An 18624-nucleotide genomic window follows, 5' to 3' on the forward strand; every position below is an offset into this window, starting at 1 on the left:
AGAGTCTGGGGCATAGATCTCGAAATGCTTTGCTCCCATGTGAAGACTCCGTGTTACTATAAGACATCAATGATCTTGCTGGCATGTTCATCATAATTGGAGGACCCTGGAGGTTAGTCGTTTCATCCAACATATGTCTCCCCAAAAAATGTCCCGAGAATTGCAATGGCGTGTAAAAAGAAAGGAAGAAGAGATCAGCCTCTGATCATCTTTTGGTGCAAATATCTGCTTAACCCCCTCACCTTTAGCTCCCGTAATAGCAGCAGTTTCTTGGATTATTCTTCCCTCTTCTTTTCTTTCCGTTCCGTGCATATCGTTGAAGCTTTAAAGGCTTCTAAATGGGTCTGAGATCAGATTAGAAGGCTATAATTGGCTTGGGAAGATCTCCCCCAGTGCTGCTTAACATGATTTGGATGTCTATTGTGAAAACAGAAGAGAGCCAGGAGCCGGTCCTGTAGCAACCACCAGTGGGAGAGGGCGGCTGCTGCTGCTGAGGGTCTCCCCGTGGTCCACCTCCACACAGAATGGGAAGCAATGGCAGCAGGACACTGGATGACCTGCAGACCTTGGAGATTCACCACTGGTACAAGAAGTTCATGACGGAGTGTCCCTCTGGGCAGCTGACGGAGCATGAATTCAAGCATTTCTTTGGACTCCGAGGCCTGGACCCAGAGGCCAACCAATACATTGAGCAGATGTTCCACACCTTCGATATGAACAAGGTAGGCCAAGGCTGCTGGGCTCAGCTGCACCAGTTTTCCAAAGCCAATGAACTAGGTGTGGTGGCCACCAAAGCAACTCTGGAGGTAGCGGTGACATTTTAAGAGTAGCAGAAGCAGCTCAAGGACACCCCCAGAACTGTGCAAGCTGTTCTTCCTTCCCCCCGCCCCCCAGGAGCATACTTAGGAAACAACTTTCGGAATGGTGAAAAGAATGTAGCAGGCGCCGATTGGCTAGCTCCCATAACATCAATACCTCCCTGCACTTGCTAGAGCAGTTTTGTCATTGATTTTTAAAAGATGAATTTGGTGAGCATAGGATGTTGGATGAGGTGTAAATGCCCACAAATGTTTTAAATTCCTTTTTATTTATCTTATTCTCATTTTGTGTGTTGTATGCCGCCTTTTTATACAAAAGTCTAGAAAGTCTAGAAATATTTCAACGTACAAGTAATAACAGATAGAGGTACGAGAATATGAGATAGCTCATATTCTGCATGGTAGGCAGGTTATAGCTAAGGGCTGATCCTCTGGCTGTATATATACCCGGCTCAGGAACACTTCGATCATAGGTCCTCCTCTGGGAAACTTGAATTCCACTTCTGACACCAGTGTTGCACGCCATCCCAATCTCTTAGCAGTGTGGCATTCCAAGGGTTCCAGGGTTTGTGTTTTCTTTTGGAATGAGGCACAGCAGAGACTAGTGTCTTTATGATGCATGGTTTATTTACATATATATACAACCTGAGCCTACAAGGGAGCATTAACACCCCAGAAGTGTCTTGTTTCTCCCATAGCCACAGCCTTGGGATTCAGACAGAAATAAAACATTGCTTGCATGACTGCCACGTTCAGCTCTAAATTAAGGCTTTGTCCTTCCAACATCTCTCTCAGAGCCCTCTTTCCTCTTTTTCTTAATGGTCGATCACCTCAACACAGAAAACTAACCTGTCTAATACTTTAACACTTGCTGGATCCAGAGGTTGGAAGGATCTCAGACGTGGCCTACTTCCTCTTCCAACACCACCCCAACTTGTTCATAGCAAAGGTGTGAGACAACTGCCCTATGTACTAGTTGGCATCTCGTTCCAGGTCCAAAGAAATCCTTGAATTCATGCTCCATTAGTAAGACACAATCATGAACAACTTGTAGAAAGGGTGGGTCTCCAATGTCTGAAAATTCAGATAGCGCGTAAAAAGAAGCAATGCAAGAAAGGAAGAAGAGGTCAGCCTCTGGTCAACCTTTGGTACAAATATCTGATTAACCCCTTCACCTTTTCTGATTTAGCTCCCGTAATAGCAACCTTTTCCTGGATTATTCTTCCCCGTTCTTTCCATTCCCTCTTTGTATCGTTGAAGCTTTAAAGGCTTCTAAATGGGTCTGAGATCAGATTAGAAGGCTATAATTGGCTTGGAAAGATCTCCCCCAGTGCTGCTTAACATGATTTGGATGTCTATTGTGAAAACAGAAGGGAGCCAGGAGCCGGTCCTATAGCAACCACCAGCGGGAGAGGGCGGCTGCTGCTGCTGCTGAGGGTCTCCCTGTGGTCCACCTCCACACAGAATGGGAAGCAATGGCAGCAGGACACTGGATGACCTGCAGACCTTGGAGATTCACCACTGGTACAAGAAGTTCATGACGGAGTGTCCCTCTGGGCAGCTGACGGAGCATGAATTCAAGCATTTCTTTGGACTCCGAGGCCTGGACCCAGAGGCCAACCAGTATATCGAGCAGATGTTCCACACCTTTGATATGAACAAGGTAGGCCAAGGCTGCTGGGCTCAGCTGCACCACTTTTCCAAAGCCAATGAACTAGCTGTGGTGGCCACCAAAGCAACTCTGGAGGTAGCGGTGATATTTTAAGAGTAGCAGAAGCAGCTCAAGGACACCCCCAGAACTCTGCAAGCGGTTCTTCATCTCCCCCCCCCCCCCCGAGCATACTTTGGAAACAACTTTCGGAATGGTGAAAAGAATGTAGCAGGCGCCGATTGGCTAGCTCCCGTAACATCACCAATATTTCCTTGCATTCACTACAGCAGTTTTGTCTCTGATTTTTTAAACATTGATGAATTTGGTTGGCATCATATGAGCGATGAGGTGTAGGTGCCATCGAACGTTTTTAATTGCTTTTTTATTTTTCCTATTGTAATTTTGTGTGCTGTATACCACCTTTTCATACTTTTAACGAAATGTGGCTATAGATATTTCATTACGCGAGTATAACAGATAGAGGTACAATTGCAAATAGATATAGATAACTCATCTTCTAAGTGCTGATCCTCCAGTTGAATTTTTGTGTGCGTTACCATCCCGCGCGATGGGTGAAAAAGAAAACCCAGCTGTGAAGCAATCAAAAATTAGTATCAAGCTCATGGACATAATTTAGCTGCTTTGGTTTCTTGTTTTATTTTTAAGTGCTTTAAAAGCAAAATGCAGCAGAAAGGAACTTGGGGTGTTGTCACCCCAAATCCCTCCTCTGTAGAAAGATTAGAAACATGTACTGCTCTCTGGCTTGAGAGCAGTACATGTGAAAAGGATTTAGGAGTCTTGGTTGACCACAAACTTGACATGAGCCAACAGTGTGACGCGGCAGCTAAAAAAGCCAATGCAATTCTGGGCTGCATCAATAGGAGTATAGCATCTAGATCAAGGGAAGTAATAGTGCCACTGTATTCTGCTCTGGTCAGACCTCACCTGGAGTACTGTGTCCAGTTCTGGGCACCACAGTTCAAGAAGGACACTGACAAACTGGAACGTGTCCAGAGGAGGGCAACCAAAATGGTCAAAGGCCTGGAAACGATGCCTTATGAGGAATGGCTAAGGAAGCTGGGCATGTTTAGCCTGGAGAAGAGGAGGTTAAGGGGTGATAGGATAGCCATGTTCAAATATATAAAAGGATGTCACATAGAGGAGGGAGAAAGGTTGTTTTCTGCTGCTCCAGAGAAGCAGACACGGAGCAATGGATCCAAACTACAAGAAAGAAGATTCCACCTAAACATTAGGAAGAACTTCCTGACAGTGAGAGCTGTTTGACAGTGGAATTTGCTGCCAAGGAGTGTGGTGGAGTCTCCTTCTTTGGAGGTCTTTAAGCAGAGGCTTGACAACCATATGTCAGGAGTGCTCTGATGGTGTTTCCTGCTTGGCAGGGGGTTGGACTCGATGGCCCTTGTGGTCTCTTCCAACTCTATGATTCTATGATTCTATGATTAGGTCTGAGTGGAACAGGTGGCAGCATGAGAATCTTAGGAGAAAGTAACAAGGAGGTGAGAATCTCATCTGTGCCTGGATGTGACATCTGTTGGGAGACATGCAAATTTCCTTGAGCTTCCTGAAAGGAAGAGAAGAATAAAAGGCAAGCCATGAAGACCCTGGTCTTTTCCTGCCCAGCTCTCTAAGACACCCCTGTGGTCCACTGATTTGGTTAAAATGCACAGTGCGAGAATGAGGACCCCAGATCTCTGGGTAGCACAATCTGTAATGCCTAACCCAGCCTTCTTCAACTGGTGCCCCCCAGACCTTTTGGACTACAGCTCTTGCTGGCCCCTCACAATGGCTTAAAGCTCTCTGAGCTCAGGTCACAGGTGCTTGCTTTGGCTTCTGGAAATCTCCCCTGCGTGCGAACCACCCACCCAACCTCAGCTGTGTAAAGCTGTCCTACAAAGGCAGGCTGAAGGAACGGGATGTGTTCACCCAAGAACAAAGAGGATTAAACCGGAGGGGTGGGGGAGACAAGAGATGAGAAGACAGCAGGAGGCTGGAGTGCCTTCCCCTAGACGAGGGCTGGACATCGCAGGCTGCCACCATCTCCAGCGTCCAAGTGAAAAGAGAGTAATGGAGGAATTGGTCCAACTACTGATTTTATATGAATTTATAAAGCTAGGTATCTTCCCTGAGCTGTCAAGTCAAAAGGATACACCCAGGCATATATATCACTGTAACAACTTTAAAGATGTGCCCCCCTCCGTCATTTCCATAACAGAATCTTAGGAATTCCCTCCTCCTCCTCTCCATGGATTCTTTAAATATCTATATCAACTGCATATTGTAGTTCATCCAAATTTCAGTTCTCCATCGTTTCCAAAGTCTTTGTAACATTGCAGGAGTTATTTAAAGCCTGCCAAAGAGATCAAGTGTTTACAGTGTTCTTATAAATATCTGTATTTACCGTATCCCAATCTCAACCGAAGTTTCGATCTTTCTGATTTTCCATGTCAGTCTTGTCATCTCTGCATAATCTAGTAGCTACTGGAAAGAGGGGGGTCTCTGAAGGAGGCCTGAATCAGCTCTGTCCCAGAGCACATGCGCACACAGTCCAGAGGTGCATCTTCAATTCTTCTGGCTGGGGGAGGCAGCAACCCTGACCTCTCCAATGTTCCAACTCAAGTGGTTAGAAAAGCAAGACTGCCTTTGCTTCATTTCTATCCCACCCTTTCTCCAAGGAGTTCAGTAGGGTGTACGCTATGCTTGCCACTTTCCTGTATATTAATAACAAATAATAATAATTTATTATTATTATTTGTTATTTATACCCCACCCATCTGGCTGGGTTTCCCCAGCCACTCTGGGCGACTCCCAACAGAATATTAAAAACACAATAAAACATTAAACATTAAAAACTTCCCGAAACAGGGCTGCCTTCAGGTGTCTTCTAAAAGTCAGATAGTTGTTTATCTCCTTGACATCTGAACAATCTTCAACGTCAACCAGCCAGGTCACAATTTGCACCAGCCTCTGCTATCCTTGCCTAGTTTTCTTATTTCTGCCCTCAATACTTCCTCTGCTTTTCCCCTGCTCCCCCTCCACAGGATGGCCATATTGACTTCATGGAGTACGTGGCTGCCCTCAGCCTTATCCTGCGAGGAAAGATGGAGCAGAAGCTGCGCTGGTACTTCAAGCTCTACGATGTAGATGGAAACGGCTGCATTGACCGCAGTGAGCTGCTCAATATCATCCAGGTAACGGGGAACTCTGTTTTCTTGCAAAGGGCGCCGGAGCTGATTTCTGCAGAGGGAGCAGCCAGAGTTTAGAATGTGTCTGCAGGTTAGCCACTTCCTCATCCCGGATGTTGGAGCGGCTAAGGAGGTGCCGCTCTGCACAGTCTCAGAGGCACACTCTTCTCATTGCCCCTTCACATGCTCAAAGGCTAAAAACTCACATCCTCAAAGAGAGGCGGTTGATCCCAACCATAGTAGTTGCTGGTGAGCAGCGACGGGAGAGGGCTCTTAATTTGTAATTTATTTATAAAAATGTGCCATAAGAAAATACAGTGGTACCTCAGGTTAAGTACTTAATTCGTTCCGGAGGTCCGTAATTAACCTGAAACTGTTCTTAACCTGAAGCACCACTTTAGCTTATGGGGCCTCCTGCTACCGCCATGCCGGCGGAGCACGATTTCTGTTCTCATCCTGAAGCAAAGTTCTTAACCCAAGGTACTATTTCTGGGTTAGCGGAGTCTGTAACCTGAAGCGTCTGTAACCTGAAGCATATGTAACCTGAGGTACCACTGTATATCAAAGCAGTTTACAGCAAGGCAAACAAAGCTTTACAATAAGAACCACAAAAGAGCTAAAAACAGACATTGGTTAACCATTGTGGAAGGATGGTGTCTGGGGCTGAGTCTACGCTAATCTATTTAAAAAAGCTAAGAAAAAATACATTATATAGCTAGCTCTCAATGCAAGTTTACATTGACTGCTGTACAGCGCTGCCTGGTGTCACCTTTTTAAACCGCAGTTATAATGCTATAACTCACAAGTATAGATTAGTCCTTTACTGCCTGCATAGGGTTCGGGCGGAAGAGAAAAGTTTTCAGTAGGCGCTTGAAAGTTGGCAAAGAAGGCGCTTGCTGCATCTCCGGGCACAGAGAGTTCCTCAGGACCGGGATGGTGAAACTAAAAATTTGGGCCTCGTCCATACCTCCGGTTGTCCTGTGTCTAGAAATCACAGGTCCAAGCAGTTTTCCACTCGACCCATTTTCTCAGGGAAAACCTGCTCTTTGGTGCTAAATCTTTCTTTTTTTTTTAAGAATAATTTTTTATTAACCGACCAATCACATCAAATCAAACCAAATTACTTAAATTCCAAATTACACAGCCGAATTTTAAATTTTTGTTGGGGGTACCCATATTTCAAGTTCCAAAGGAGATCCAATCAACTTCTTGCTTCTTCTTGCTGTTTTAATGTCCACAAATCTAACCTTATGATGTTCACAGTACTATCCAGTCCTTTCTTATTGTTCTTCCACATCTCTTGTTGTTATTTTCATATATTTTTCCTTTCTCTTTATGACCTCTGATAGTCTCCACAAGCTGGTTAGAACAGTTTGTAATCCTGCGTGGATATTATTTTTTTTATCCACTAGCCATATCCAGACGTTTTCCATGTAACATCACTTCCATACATCAAAACAGTCTTAGTGTCATTAATCTTCACCAATCTGCCTCCTTTCTCAAAACCTCTGAGGAGATTCACTAGGAATGCAGTCTGAAAACAAGTCCGTTCCTCCTCCCGGCTATAAATCCTTTGGCAAGATGGCGACTCCGAATTAATTGCTGCGTCATTCCAAAAGCTCTTATTGCTTCTCAATCTCCATAAAGCATACTTTTGGTTAAAGTTTATCTCCACACAGACCTTAATCATCCTGCTTGGGTCAGTTCAACCGACGATTCTAATGAGGAGGGGTTCTTGTAAATCACATAGAAGGAAAGTAAAAAAGGTTCCCCCCCCCCATTCAGTCCCGTTGTCAACATACCCAGCCTTTGATGTATCTTCATCGTAAAATATTCCTGTTTCTCCAACCCGTCGACTTCTTTCGCAGAGGTCACTTAAATTAGCAGACTTCACTCCCCTTCTTCACTTGAAATATGTGCATTTGCTTCTTTTGTAATTAATTATTCCAAATTGCTGCAGCTAGTGCGCAATCAGAGACAGCGTCCAGGAGAGCCAAGGTCCACACAGGGGCATTCTGCCTAGGGCCCTCACCCCCTTCTTTCGAATTAGGGGGTGATTTATGGGCACAGCAGGCAAGGGCAGTGTTCCCCATTTCCTTGGGGCAACAAGGGAGGCGGCCTACTCCCATAACAGCCTCTTAATTACCCCGTGTGGGTCAGAGAGATGGTATTGTCGGCCATCTTCCAATGCGCCCCTAGTGGCCCCCACCTTTGGTGCTAAATCAGGGCAAACGTCAGTCCAAAGAAAACCCAAAGTGCCGTTTGGTCCCATTGAACACTAAAGAGTGGTTTTCCCCAGGGGAAAGCAGCGGGACAACAGGAAACGTTGGATGAGCCCTTGGTTTCTTGGAGAGCACATGGGGTGAGTTCTGCCCGTGATGGCTCTGCTTCACCTTCACAGTTGGAGGCAGCGGTGCTTTATAATGTCATTGGCTGGAAACCGCAGGAGGGGGAGAAAGTGCTCTTGGGTTCGAATCCTGATTGTGCGTTTCCCATTAGGGCATCTGGTTGGCCCCTGTGGGAACAGGAAGCTGGGCAATATGGACCCTTGGCCTCATCTAACAGGTGTTTCTTATGTTCTTACATTGTTGTCAAATGAGCCTTGACAGCTTGGAGAATGTTCCAGCGACACTCCTGCAAATTATCTTGGCAACTGAGCTGGGATATGGTGGTTCAAGCGACCCCAGAGCTCCCTAAGTTGTCCAAGGCATTGTAAATTAATACAAGAACTTTGAGGCTGGCTCCACTGTAAGTGACCTTCAATCCTCCCTTGTTGGCTGCTTCTTTCCCTAGCCCCAGCCCCCCCCCCCCCGCTGCACCTCTGGTTGCCCCATCATCTTGTTCATTTTGCTGGCCATTTTCCAAACCTTTTCCAACTCCACCCAGGGTTCCCCTTCACAGCCATGTCCTGATTTTTCATTTTCCCCCTATTTTTATTTATTAAATTTGCACACTGCCCTATACCCGCAAAAGAAAATAAACAGACCCAAAATACATAATCAAAATGAGAACAACCCAATAACACCCCCTCCCACAACTCATTTTATTTTAATAAATTTATTTATTTGTTTTTCAAGTTAAAATTTTACAATCACAAACATACAACACACAACATAAAGACAAGGTTCCAGAGAACTTCCATCCTCCCCTTTGTGGCTCCTGTTATTTAATCATTTTCTCCTACATCTTTTATAATAATCCAAATCTTTTACATTATATCCAAAATTCACCATTAAACTACAAGTGTTATTCCCACAACACATTTTAAAAGGGCGTTGGGTGTCAATCAGCCAAAGGCCTGGTTAAAGAGGAACATTTTTGCCTGGCGTCTAAAGGTGTATAATGAAGGCACCAGGCAAACCTCCCTGGGGAGAGCATTCCACAAACAGAGCCACTGCAGAGAAGGCCCCGTTCTCATGTTGCCACCCTCCGGACCTCTCGTGGAGGAGTGACGCGAGAAAGAGCCTCAGAAGATGATATCAGGGTCCGGGTAGGTTCATATGGAACCTATGCTTAGTTTGGAAACAAATGTTTTCTTTTGATCCCACATTGCTGGCAGAGCAGAAGCTGTGAGGGATGGCCTTTAAAAGCTCTCCTGACTCTTGTTTTCTTCCCCAACCTGTTAATATCTTACTGGTATATTTTGCCTTGTAAGCGAGGGTTGAGCTTCTCCACATCCTCGCAGATTCCTTCAGGCAGGTATGTTGGGTCTGTGTGCCTTGCTCTGGCCCAACCCTTCCCCGTTCATCCAAGTTGGTGGCCATCAGGGCCTCCTGAGGCAGCGAGTTCCATAGTTTAACTATGCATGGCATGAATTTTCTATCAGTCCTGAATTTTCCAACATTCAGCTCCGTTGAATGCCCACACGTTCTGGTGTAATGAGCGAAGGCGACAGCCATGGTTTTATTTAGGTGATTTCTATCCTAACCTTAGGGATGTGGGTGGCGCTGTGGGTTAAACCACTGAGCCTAGGACTTGCCGATCAGAAGGTCGGCAGTTCGAATCCCCGCGACGGGATGAGCTCCCGTTGCTCGGTCCCAGCTCCTGCCAACCTAGCAGTTCAAAAGCACGTCAAAGTGCAAGTAGATAAATAGGTCCCACTCTGGCAGGAAGGTAAACCCCTTTTCCGTGTGCTGCTCTGGTTTGCCAGAAGCGGCTTAGTCATGCTGGCCACATGACCCGGAAGCTGTACGCCGGCTCCCTCGGCCAAAAAAGCGAGATGAGCGCCGCAACCCCAGAGTCGGCCATGACTGGACCTAATGGTCAGGGGTCTCTTTACCTTTTCCTTTATTCTAACCTTTGCACAAGACACAGGGAGGATTCCAAGAAGGCAAAACAAAACTAAGGCAATATATAAAACCCACAAAATAGCATTGTTCCTAAAACACGCAGCAGAGCAACTCAAGGTTTGCAGCTGCTGTTGCAATTAACTAATGAGACATTTTGCTGGGGCAGGGGACATTCTCAACTCATTCTGGGTTTCTGTACATTAGCTGTTGCAATTGCTGATATTAAACAGCAATTGTAAACCATGATTTTTATGCAGCAGTTGTTTATGAACTGAACCAAATAAGCGCCAAACTCTTCCGTTTCAGGCAATCCGTGCCATCAATGGCTGCGACCACGAGACGAGCGCAGAGGAATTCACCAACCGTGTCTTCAACAGGATTGATGTCAACGGCGACGGTGAGACCCCCCTCCCCCGAGACCCTCTCCGCTGGCTCTGAAGCCCTTCCCCAGGCCCACCCTGGTTCCGCAGTCCGTTGCAAACTTTGCTGCCTAGAACTCTGCAGGTTCCAAACTCTGGGCCAAAAAGAGCAGAGCTTGAACCCATTACACAGACACCCTCCCCAACCCTGAACAGGGCCCTCCTCCCTTCACCACATGGGCCTCAGAATAGAAGGCAACCCTCTCACCTATCCCACATCCAGCTGGCAGCGATGGGCGAACTACACATTATACACAAATGCCCATAACTGGGCCCTGAGAACATCTGGGACTCTGTGGAGAGGAAAACTCTTTTTGGAAGAGGGATTAGCACTGAGGACAAGAGGCAGGAAGAAAAGGAGTAAGGGCCTGTTTTCATAGAGTCATGGAAGAGGCACTGAGAGTCATCTAGTCCAACCCCCTGAAGTTCAGGAATCACACCTTCTCTGCTCAGTACTTCTTCTTTTTTCTTTTTTTTAAAGGTTTTGTTACATGTACTTGTTAGAGGCTAAGAGTCTAAATCAGCTGGTGTCCTGCAACCCACATAATCCCAGACCATAGACCATGCCAATCAGGGTTAGTGGAAGGTTTAATAAACTCATCCCCAATGCCTCTTACCCTATTAAAAAAAACCAACATTATTCAGAATAGAGGTTTGCACAACCCACCGTGGAAAGTAAATAACACAATAAAATGCAAAACTGTAACAATTAATTGTACATTTACTCAAAATCCAATAAAAACTATTTAGTTTAATTTTCAACAGAATTGATGAACTTGAGCTAGAGATACCAGCTGTTCAAAGTCTGATAGTCATTTACAAGTGCAGCAGCACCCACTGCCTCCCAGGGGACTGTACTATCCAGTTTGGAAACCACTAAATTGGTCCAAAACAACTTGAGGGCACCAGGTTGGGGAATTCATCTTCTCTAGGTTTTTGTTTTGCTGTGAGGCTCAGATCACAGTGAACTAGTTTCTTGCTCTACTGGGTTTTGAAAATGCTGAACCGTATTTTAACCAGTAACCCATGTTTTCTCGGTTGAGTTCTGGCTAAAGTTCAGTTGACAGGACAGAGTGACAAGGCAGTGCCACCTAAACAACTCCTGGCTGGGAGTTCAGGGGAGCTGACTCAAAGCGTAGCTTGCTAGGCCAAAGGGAAGACTTTGCAAGAAGGCTGCTCCAACAGCCTTGCAAATCCGGAGCTTTCAGGAGCATCCCTGGAGAAGAGGAGGTTAAGGGGTGATATGATAGCCATGTTCAATTATATAAAAGGATGTCACATAGAGGAGGGAGAAAGGTTGTTTTCTGCTGCTCCAGAGAAGCGGACACGGAGCAATGGATCCAAACTACAAGAAAGAAGATTCCACCTAAACATGAGGAAGAACTTCCTGACAGTAAGAGCTGTTCGACAGTGGAATTTGCTGCCAAGGAGTGTGGTGGAGTCTCCTTCTTTGGAGGTCTTTAAGCAGAGGCTTGACAACCATATGTCAGGAGTGCTCTGATGGTGTTTCCTGCTTGGCAGGGGGTTGGACTCGATGGCTCTTGTGGTCTCTTCCAACTCTATGATTCTATGATTCTATGATCCCTGAAAAGGTCATGCAGCAAAACAAAGATAACCTTCCCTGATCCAGAGCTCTGCAGAGTAGAGTTGCAAGGAAGAATGACGCATAGTTACTTTACTGAGTTTGCTGCAACCAGATCTGGAAAGGCTGTGGCTCAGCGAGTAGAGCACTCGCTTTGCATGTAGAAGGTCCCAGATACTTGAAAACACAGGAAGAGCCTAATGGGTCAGGCCATTGGCCCACCTAGTCCAGCATCCTATTCTCACAGTGGCCAAGGTGCCTAAGTGGAGAACCAGCAAGCAGGATTGGAGCACAGGAGCCCTCTCCCTTCCTGGGATTTCCAGCAACTGGTACAGTGGTCCCTTGGTTCTCAAAATTAATCCGTTCTGGAAGTCCGTTCCAAAACCAAAGCATTCCAAAACCAAGGCGCGCTTTCCCATAGAAAGTAATGCAAAACTGATTAATCCATTCCAGACTTCTAAAAACAACCCCTAAAACATGAATTTAACATGAATTTTACTATCTAACAATTATGAGACCACTGATCCATAAAATGAAAGCAATAATCAATGGATTGCAAAGGTAAAGGGACCCCTGACCATTAGATCCAGTCGCGGATGACTCTGGGGTTGCGCCGCTCATCTTGCTTTAGTGGCCGAGGGAGCCGGCATACAGCTTCCGGGTCATGTGGCCAGCATGACTAAGCCGCTTCTGACGAACCAGAGCAGCGCACGGATACGCCGTTTACCTTCCCGCCGGAGTGTTACCTATTTATCTACTTGCACTTTGACATGCTTTCGAACTGCTCACTGTATTGTACTATAAAATAAATAAGACAGTATTGTAGATGATAAAAAATTAAATTAATTTTTTTTTCTTGCCTGCACTGATGATAGTCATTGTTTGGATGGAGGGCTTTTATCCATTTCTGCAGTCACACAATCAATCAATCAATCAGTAGCTGAACTGGGTTCCACACAGTCACAAAAACAAAAACAAATTAACCGAAAAGCCTCAAAAACAAAAACGCAAATTAAATAGCAAAAACAAAAGCGTCAAACTTAATCCATTCCAGAAGTCTGTTTGACTTCCAAAATGTTTGAAAGCCAAGGCGCAGCTTCTGATTGGTGCAGGCACCCCGGAAACAATAGCCGACAGCCGCATCGGATGCTCGGCTTCCGAAAAACGTTTGAAAACTGGAACACTTACTTCCAGGTTTTTGGCATTTGAGTACCAAGGCGTTTGAGAACCAAGGTCCCACTGTATTCAGAAGCATTTTAGAGGCAGAGCCTAGTCATCGATAGCCCTCTCCTCCACGAATTTGTCTCATTCTCTTTTAAATCCATGTTGATTGGTGGACATCGCTGACTGTTGTGGGAGCAAGTTCCATAGTTTTATCTCTCCTCCCAGAAAAAATGAAAATGGACTGGAGGGGGAAGCCCGTTTTCTCCTTCTCTCATTGTCTCCTGTTTCTCTGCCCCTCAGGTGAGCTGTCTCTGGAGGAGTTCGTCGAAGGCGCGAGGAAAGACGAGGAGTTCATGGAGGTGATGATGAAGAGCCTGGACTTGGATCATATTGTGTCCATGATCAACAGCCGGCGGCGAAACAGTGTCTAGCGGCTGGGCAGGAATGCGGGGGGGGGGGGGGAGTGAGCTTCCTCAGGTGCCGGAAGCAGCAGAGAATACCTGGAGGAGGAGGAGGAATCCTGGAGGGTCGATGCGTTTGGTGGAATGGGAGCAAGGTGCATTTGCAGAACAAGCAAAAGAGCATGACCTGAATGGGCTAAGTGGTCCACAGGCCATTTTCTCCCCATTCATCTGCTCTCCCAACTGCCTAGAAGTGGGAGGTTAAGCCAATCTGTTCTCAGAACCGCAGGCTGGGCGTGGGACCTCCTAGTTTTACAAATACAGCACACTCTGTATGCACTACTAGGGTATCCCGTGCGTGGAAGAGTAGCTTTTCATAGAATCGTAGAGTTGGAAGAGACCACAAGGGCCATCGAGTCCAACCCTCTGCCAAGCAGGAAACACCATCAGAGCACTCCTGACATATGGTTGGTCAAGCCTCTGCTTAAAGACCTCCAAAGAAGGAGACTCCACCACACTCCTTGGCAGCAAATTCCACTAGGCAGCTTTTAGATATATTCAGGGAAGAAGTAGGAGACTCCGCTGTGAGGTTTCTAGGCAGCCACGCTTCTCCTTTTCTCAAGACTCTCGCAGTTAGAAGGTTAGTTGCTGGGGCAGGTCACGATGGGGCTCTTGATGCACGGTGAGTGAAGCCACAACACACCTGTCTGTGCATGTCCACCTCCCTTGGCCGCTGGCTGCGAAGGATCGCCTTTGCGGTGCCTGCGGGCTCCTTTCCAGGAGATGAGCCCCCCAGAAAGGAGATGAGGCTGCCTCAAGTAGTGAATATGGGGGGAGGGCATTCAGGGTGCCAAGTTGAGCCGTGGGCCTAGTCCAGGAGTCCCCTGGCACAAGCCTGGGAGATGCCCAGGAGTCCAGAATGAATTGGGCCCTCTTAGTGGGAGTGGGAGAAAGGCAATGACAAACCTAGACAGCATCTTAAAAAGCAGAGACATCACCTTGCCGACAAAGGTCCGTATAGTAAAAGCTCTGGTTTTCCCAGTAGTGATGTATGGAAGTGAGAGCTGAACCATAAAGAAGGCTGATCGCCAAAGAATTAATGCTTTTGAATTCTGGTGCTGGAGGAGACTCTTGAGAGTCCCATGGACTGCAAGAAGATCCAACCGATGCATTCTGAAGGAAATCAGCCTTGAGTGCTCACTGGAAGGGCAGATCGTGAAGCTGAGGCTCCAATACTTTGGCCACCTCATGAGAAGAGAAGACTCCCTGGAAAAGACCCTGATGTTGGGAAAGATGGAGGGCACAAGGAGAAGGGGACGACAGAGGACAAGATGGCTGGACAGTGTTCTCGAAGCTACCAGCATGAGTCTGACCAAACTGCGGGAGGCAGTGGAAGACAGGAGTGCTTGGCGTGCTCTGGTCCAAGGTGTCACCAAGAGTCGGACACGACTAAACGACTAAACAACAACAGTGGAGTGGCTGCTGATTTGGATTGGGCCCCCAGTCTAGCCCTGCATCCACAAGAGGGACAGGAGATCCGTCCAACAAAAGGTGAGGGGCTGCCGCCCCGACTGACTCCTTGGTTCCCTTTCTTTTGAGCCAGAAGCTTGGAGTGCTGGCTGGCTCCAGCGCTGGAGCCCGAAGGTGCTCCCCAAAGCCTTTCCAAGGAAAGGGGGAAGGAGAACATTGTAAATAGGAGGCCAGGCTCTTGCAATATTTGGCGCTCTTTCTTTGTACAGTTTGCAATTAAAAGGAGAGAAATCTGAGGGTTGCTTGTTTTTTATTCCCGTCAGCAAATGGCTCGTTGGAATGGTGTCTTCTTAACCGACTGGCCGTTGGCAAAACAACAAGGGACCCGGAGGTTGCTGGGGGACATTAGGAAGCAGGAGAGGGAAGAGAGAGGAAAGACTGGCTCTCTTTCCCCAGCTGAATCCTTTAGAGGAGATCTAAGATTGACGGCAGGAGCAGGGACCGAGCAACAGGAGCTCACCCCGTCGCGGGGATTTGAACTGCCAACCTGCTGATCAGCAAGCCCTAGGCTCTGTGGTTTATCCCGCAGCGCCACCCACGTCCCAACCTAGCAGTTCGAAAGCACGTCAAAGTGCAAGTAGATAAATAGGTACCACTTCGGCAGAAAGGGAAACGGCATTTCCGTGTGCTGCTCTGGTTCACCAGAAGCGGCTTAGTCATGCTGGCCACGTGACCCGGAAGCTGTACGCCGGTTCCCTCGGCCAATAAAGTGAAATGAGCGCCGCAACCCTGAGGCTTTCACAAAGTAAAGGAAGGATTGAACCAGCAGAGGCTTGAACCACCAAGACACTGGGAAGGGTGCGTATAAATCTCCGCCTCCAGCCCCTGGCCCAGGTCGTTTTATTCACAAAAGAGCTTTTTACAGAGTGTTCGTAAGAATCAATCAGATTTCTTCTGAGCATTTCAACAAACCCACGTGGGGACAAACTACTAAAACTAATAAAGCATGGGGTAAACAAAGAACAGAACTACAAAGGAGTACATTTGGCAACCCTGGAGGTGATAAACAAGCAATATACATGATAAGGAGGATGGCCAGGAGGACAGCGATCATTATCACCTTCATGTGAGATCTGTTTCCTGGCCCTAAGATTAACATCCTAAGATTAACATATCAGAAAAGCTACATCAAAAGAAACTGTCCACTGTGTTTGATGACCCAGAATGCCTGCCTGTCTAAGCAACTGGGCTGTGTACGTGACTTGTGAAGAGAGAGAAATGGAACAGGGATGCAGAAGTGTAGATTGATCAAGAATCATATCAAAATAGTTTAAACCCAGTCAACGCAATGCTTTCATTGCTGGCACAGATGGCTTACTCTATATTTGTTATAATTCCTCATAGCAGTCCCACCTGATCACTACACAACCCCAGAGTCGTCCGCGACTGGACCTAATGGTCAGGGGTCCCTTTACCTTAAGATCGATGGCAAACATAGCATCAAAACAGTGTTCGCCAGACTTTTCTCTCTGGCTGGGTAAGCTCAGCGTCTCCCCATACTTCCCTGTATAATTGGCAACCTGCAATGCCAACCCTTAATTCAGCTGGCTGTCTTCAGTCTGGCGGGCCTTGGATAAATATTGTTATGTGTCACCCCAGTCTCTGAGCAGGTAGAGACCCCGGGGTTCCAGGCACTTACCCAGGTTTGGTTTCCTAGGAATGGAGGTCAGTGGAGACTGTGGTGTCTTTAAGATGTATGGTTTGGTTTACACATGTATGCAATCTGCAAATAAGATGGAGGGGCTCACACCATTAACCCCCCACTCCCGATCTTCCTTCTCCATTAGTAGCAGCCTTGGATCCAGCAGAGAGTAAGAAGGTCTCTGTGTCTCCAGCTTCCAGTCTGCTCTCAACTTCCTCTCACTGGCTATTGTTCTTCTACCTAAGCAGCTAGGTAATCTGGGAAAAGGCCCACCCATTTGTCCTATGGCCCAGAGCAGGGATCAGCAACCTGCGGCCCATGGGCCGCAAGCTGCCCATGGGGCAGTTTAACCAGCCCACAAGCCACCCCTGAACTGAGCCACCCACTCAGCGAGTCCCCACACACTGTGCTAAACTGGCATGGTGTGGCATGTGGATTCGCTTCCGCTGTGCCGGAAATCACGTCTGCACACGCCCAGACGCCGGAAATTGCACACGCGATCCAGCCCACAGAGAGATCTCCATGGGACTTGACCGGACCAGGCAGGTAAAACTTTGCTGACCTCTGGGCCAGAGCAACTTCAGATACCCCTACAGATAGAGGATTCCAAGAATTTGAATGGACTTAGGGCATCATCCAGGCTGACCCCCCCCCAAACACCAAACTCATAACAATATTAAGGATTCCATTTGTGTCCAAATGTCCATGTTGCAAAACTTGGGCAGGAGATTCATGACTTCACAGGTGCTGGGCAAGCAGTGCTGTGCACAACTGGCTTCTGTAAATTCACACATCCAGCTTTCCCGGAGCTTAGTGTGGAAGAGCAAATGGTTCATTTTAACAGAACGCAGTGTGATGCCTAGGCAGCTAGTCAGACAGATGGACTTGGCCTAGTAAGCCGCCTGGATGTGAAACTGCTTTGGATTCCAGCTGCAGAGTGTTCTGAGATGCTTGGAGGAGGAACAGGATTCTCCAGGGAGCAGAATGACGCCACGAAGCTGGAGAACATCTAGGAGGACCTCTCCATCGGTTCTGCCAGTGTTCCTCAGGCTGCTCCCTAAATTGTAAATATACATGAAGGGACCAGGCAAAATTTTTCTTCCTCTCCTATTCAAGCTGCTTTAAATTAAAATAAAATAAGTAATGCGATAGGAAAGAGAGAATGTTATGAATGTGTAGTTAAACTATGGAATTTGCTCCCACAGGAGGTAATGAAGGCCATCAACAAAGATGGCTTTAAAGAAGGATTCGACAAATTCACGGAGAGGGCTATCAATGGCAACTAGACACAATGACTAGGCTCTGTTTCCACTTGTTGGGGAAAGCAATGCTTCTGAATCCCAGTTGCTGGAGACCGCAGGAGGCATGAGTGCTCTTGTGCTCAAATTCAGCTTACTGGGGCATCTGGTCAGCCACTGTGAGACCAGGAGGCTGGACTAGATGGGTCATTGGCCAGATGCAACAGGCTCTTCCTATGTTCTTAAGTGTTGGGGAGCCACCAAGATGGAAATCTGGGGATCCAAGTCTCCCATTGCCTTGCTTTGTTTTCCTAGCTTTCTACCAACGCTAAAGAAGCTGGGCAAACAACTGCTTTCAGAGGCAGGAGCCTCTCTCTCTCTCTCTGCCACCCCATGAACTCCTTTGCCCTGGATGCCACTTGGCAAAGGAATGTTAGTGCTCTAAGGAATGTTAGTGCTCTAGCAAAGCATCCCAGTGATTTTCCACTGGTAAAAGATGCAGGGCTGGCACACCCAAACCTCACATCACAGTGCCATTACATCAATCTATGAATTTGCATATTATTTCAAAGCCATCCAAGTTGGGGACACTCTCATTGCCGCCTGTGACTTCCATCATTTAACTATGTGCTGCATGGAGGTGGGCTTCCTTTTCCTGAATCTTCCAAAATTCAGCTCCGTTGGATGCTA

General features: G+C 47.0%; 1 protein-coding gene across 2 annotated transcripts; it reads left to right on the plus strand.

The window, feature by feature from the left end:
* Positions 1–16: 16 nt before the first annotated feature.
* Positions 17–14601, plus strand: LOC310659228 (guanylyl cyclase-activating protein 1-like). 2 transcript variants are annotated; one of them, XM_083402479.1, is made up of 6 exons: positions 1429–1568; positions 1812–2481; positions 5526–5675; positions 10265–10355; positions 13424–13890; positions 14066–14601. In XM_083402479.1, exons 2-5 carry the CDS (start codon positions 2284–2286, stop codon positions 13552–13554), a joined length of 570 nt encoding a protein of 189 aa, XP_083258605.1. In that variant the 5' UTR covers positions 1429–1568; positions 1812–2283; the 3' UTR covers positions 13555–13890; positions 14066–14601. The 2 variants fall into 2 exon arrangements, with proteins under 2 accessions (XP_083258604.1, XP_083258605.1); XM_083402478.1 differs by lacking the exons at positions 1429–1568; positions 1812–2481 and adding an exon at positions 17–722.
* The last annotated feature ends 4023 nt before the right edge of the window (positions 14602–18624 follow it).

Source organism: Podarcis tiliguerta, assembly GCF_965153285.1.
Source record: "Podarcis tiliguerta genome assembly, chromosome: 10".
In the NCBI taxonomy this organism is placed as follows: Eukaryota; Metazoa; Chordata; class Lepidosauria; order Squamata; family Lacertidae; genus Podarcis; species Podarcis tiliguerta.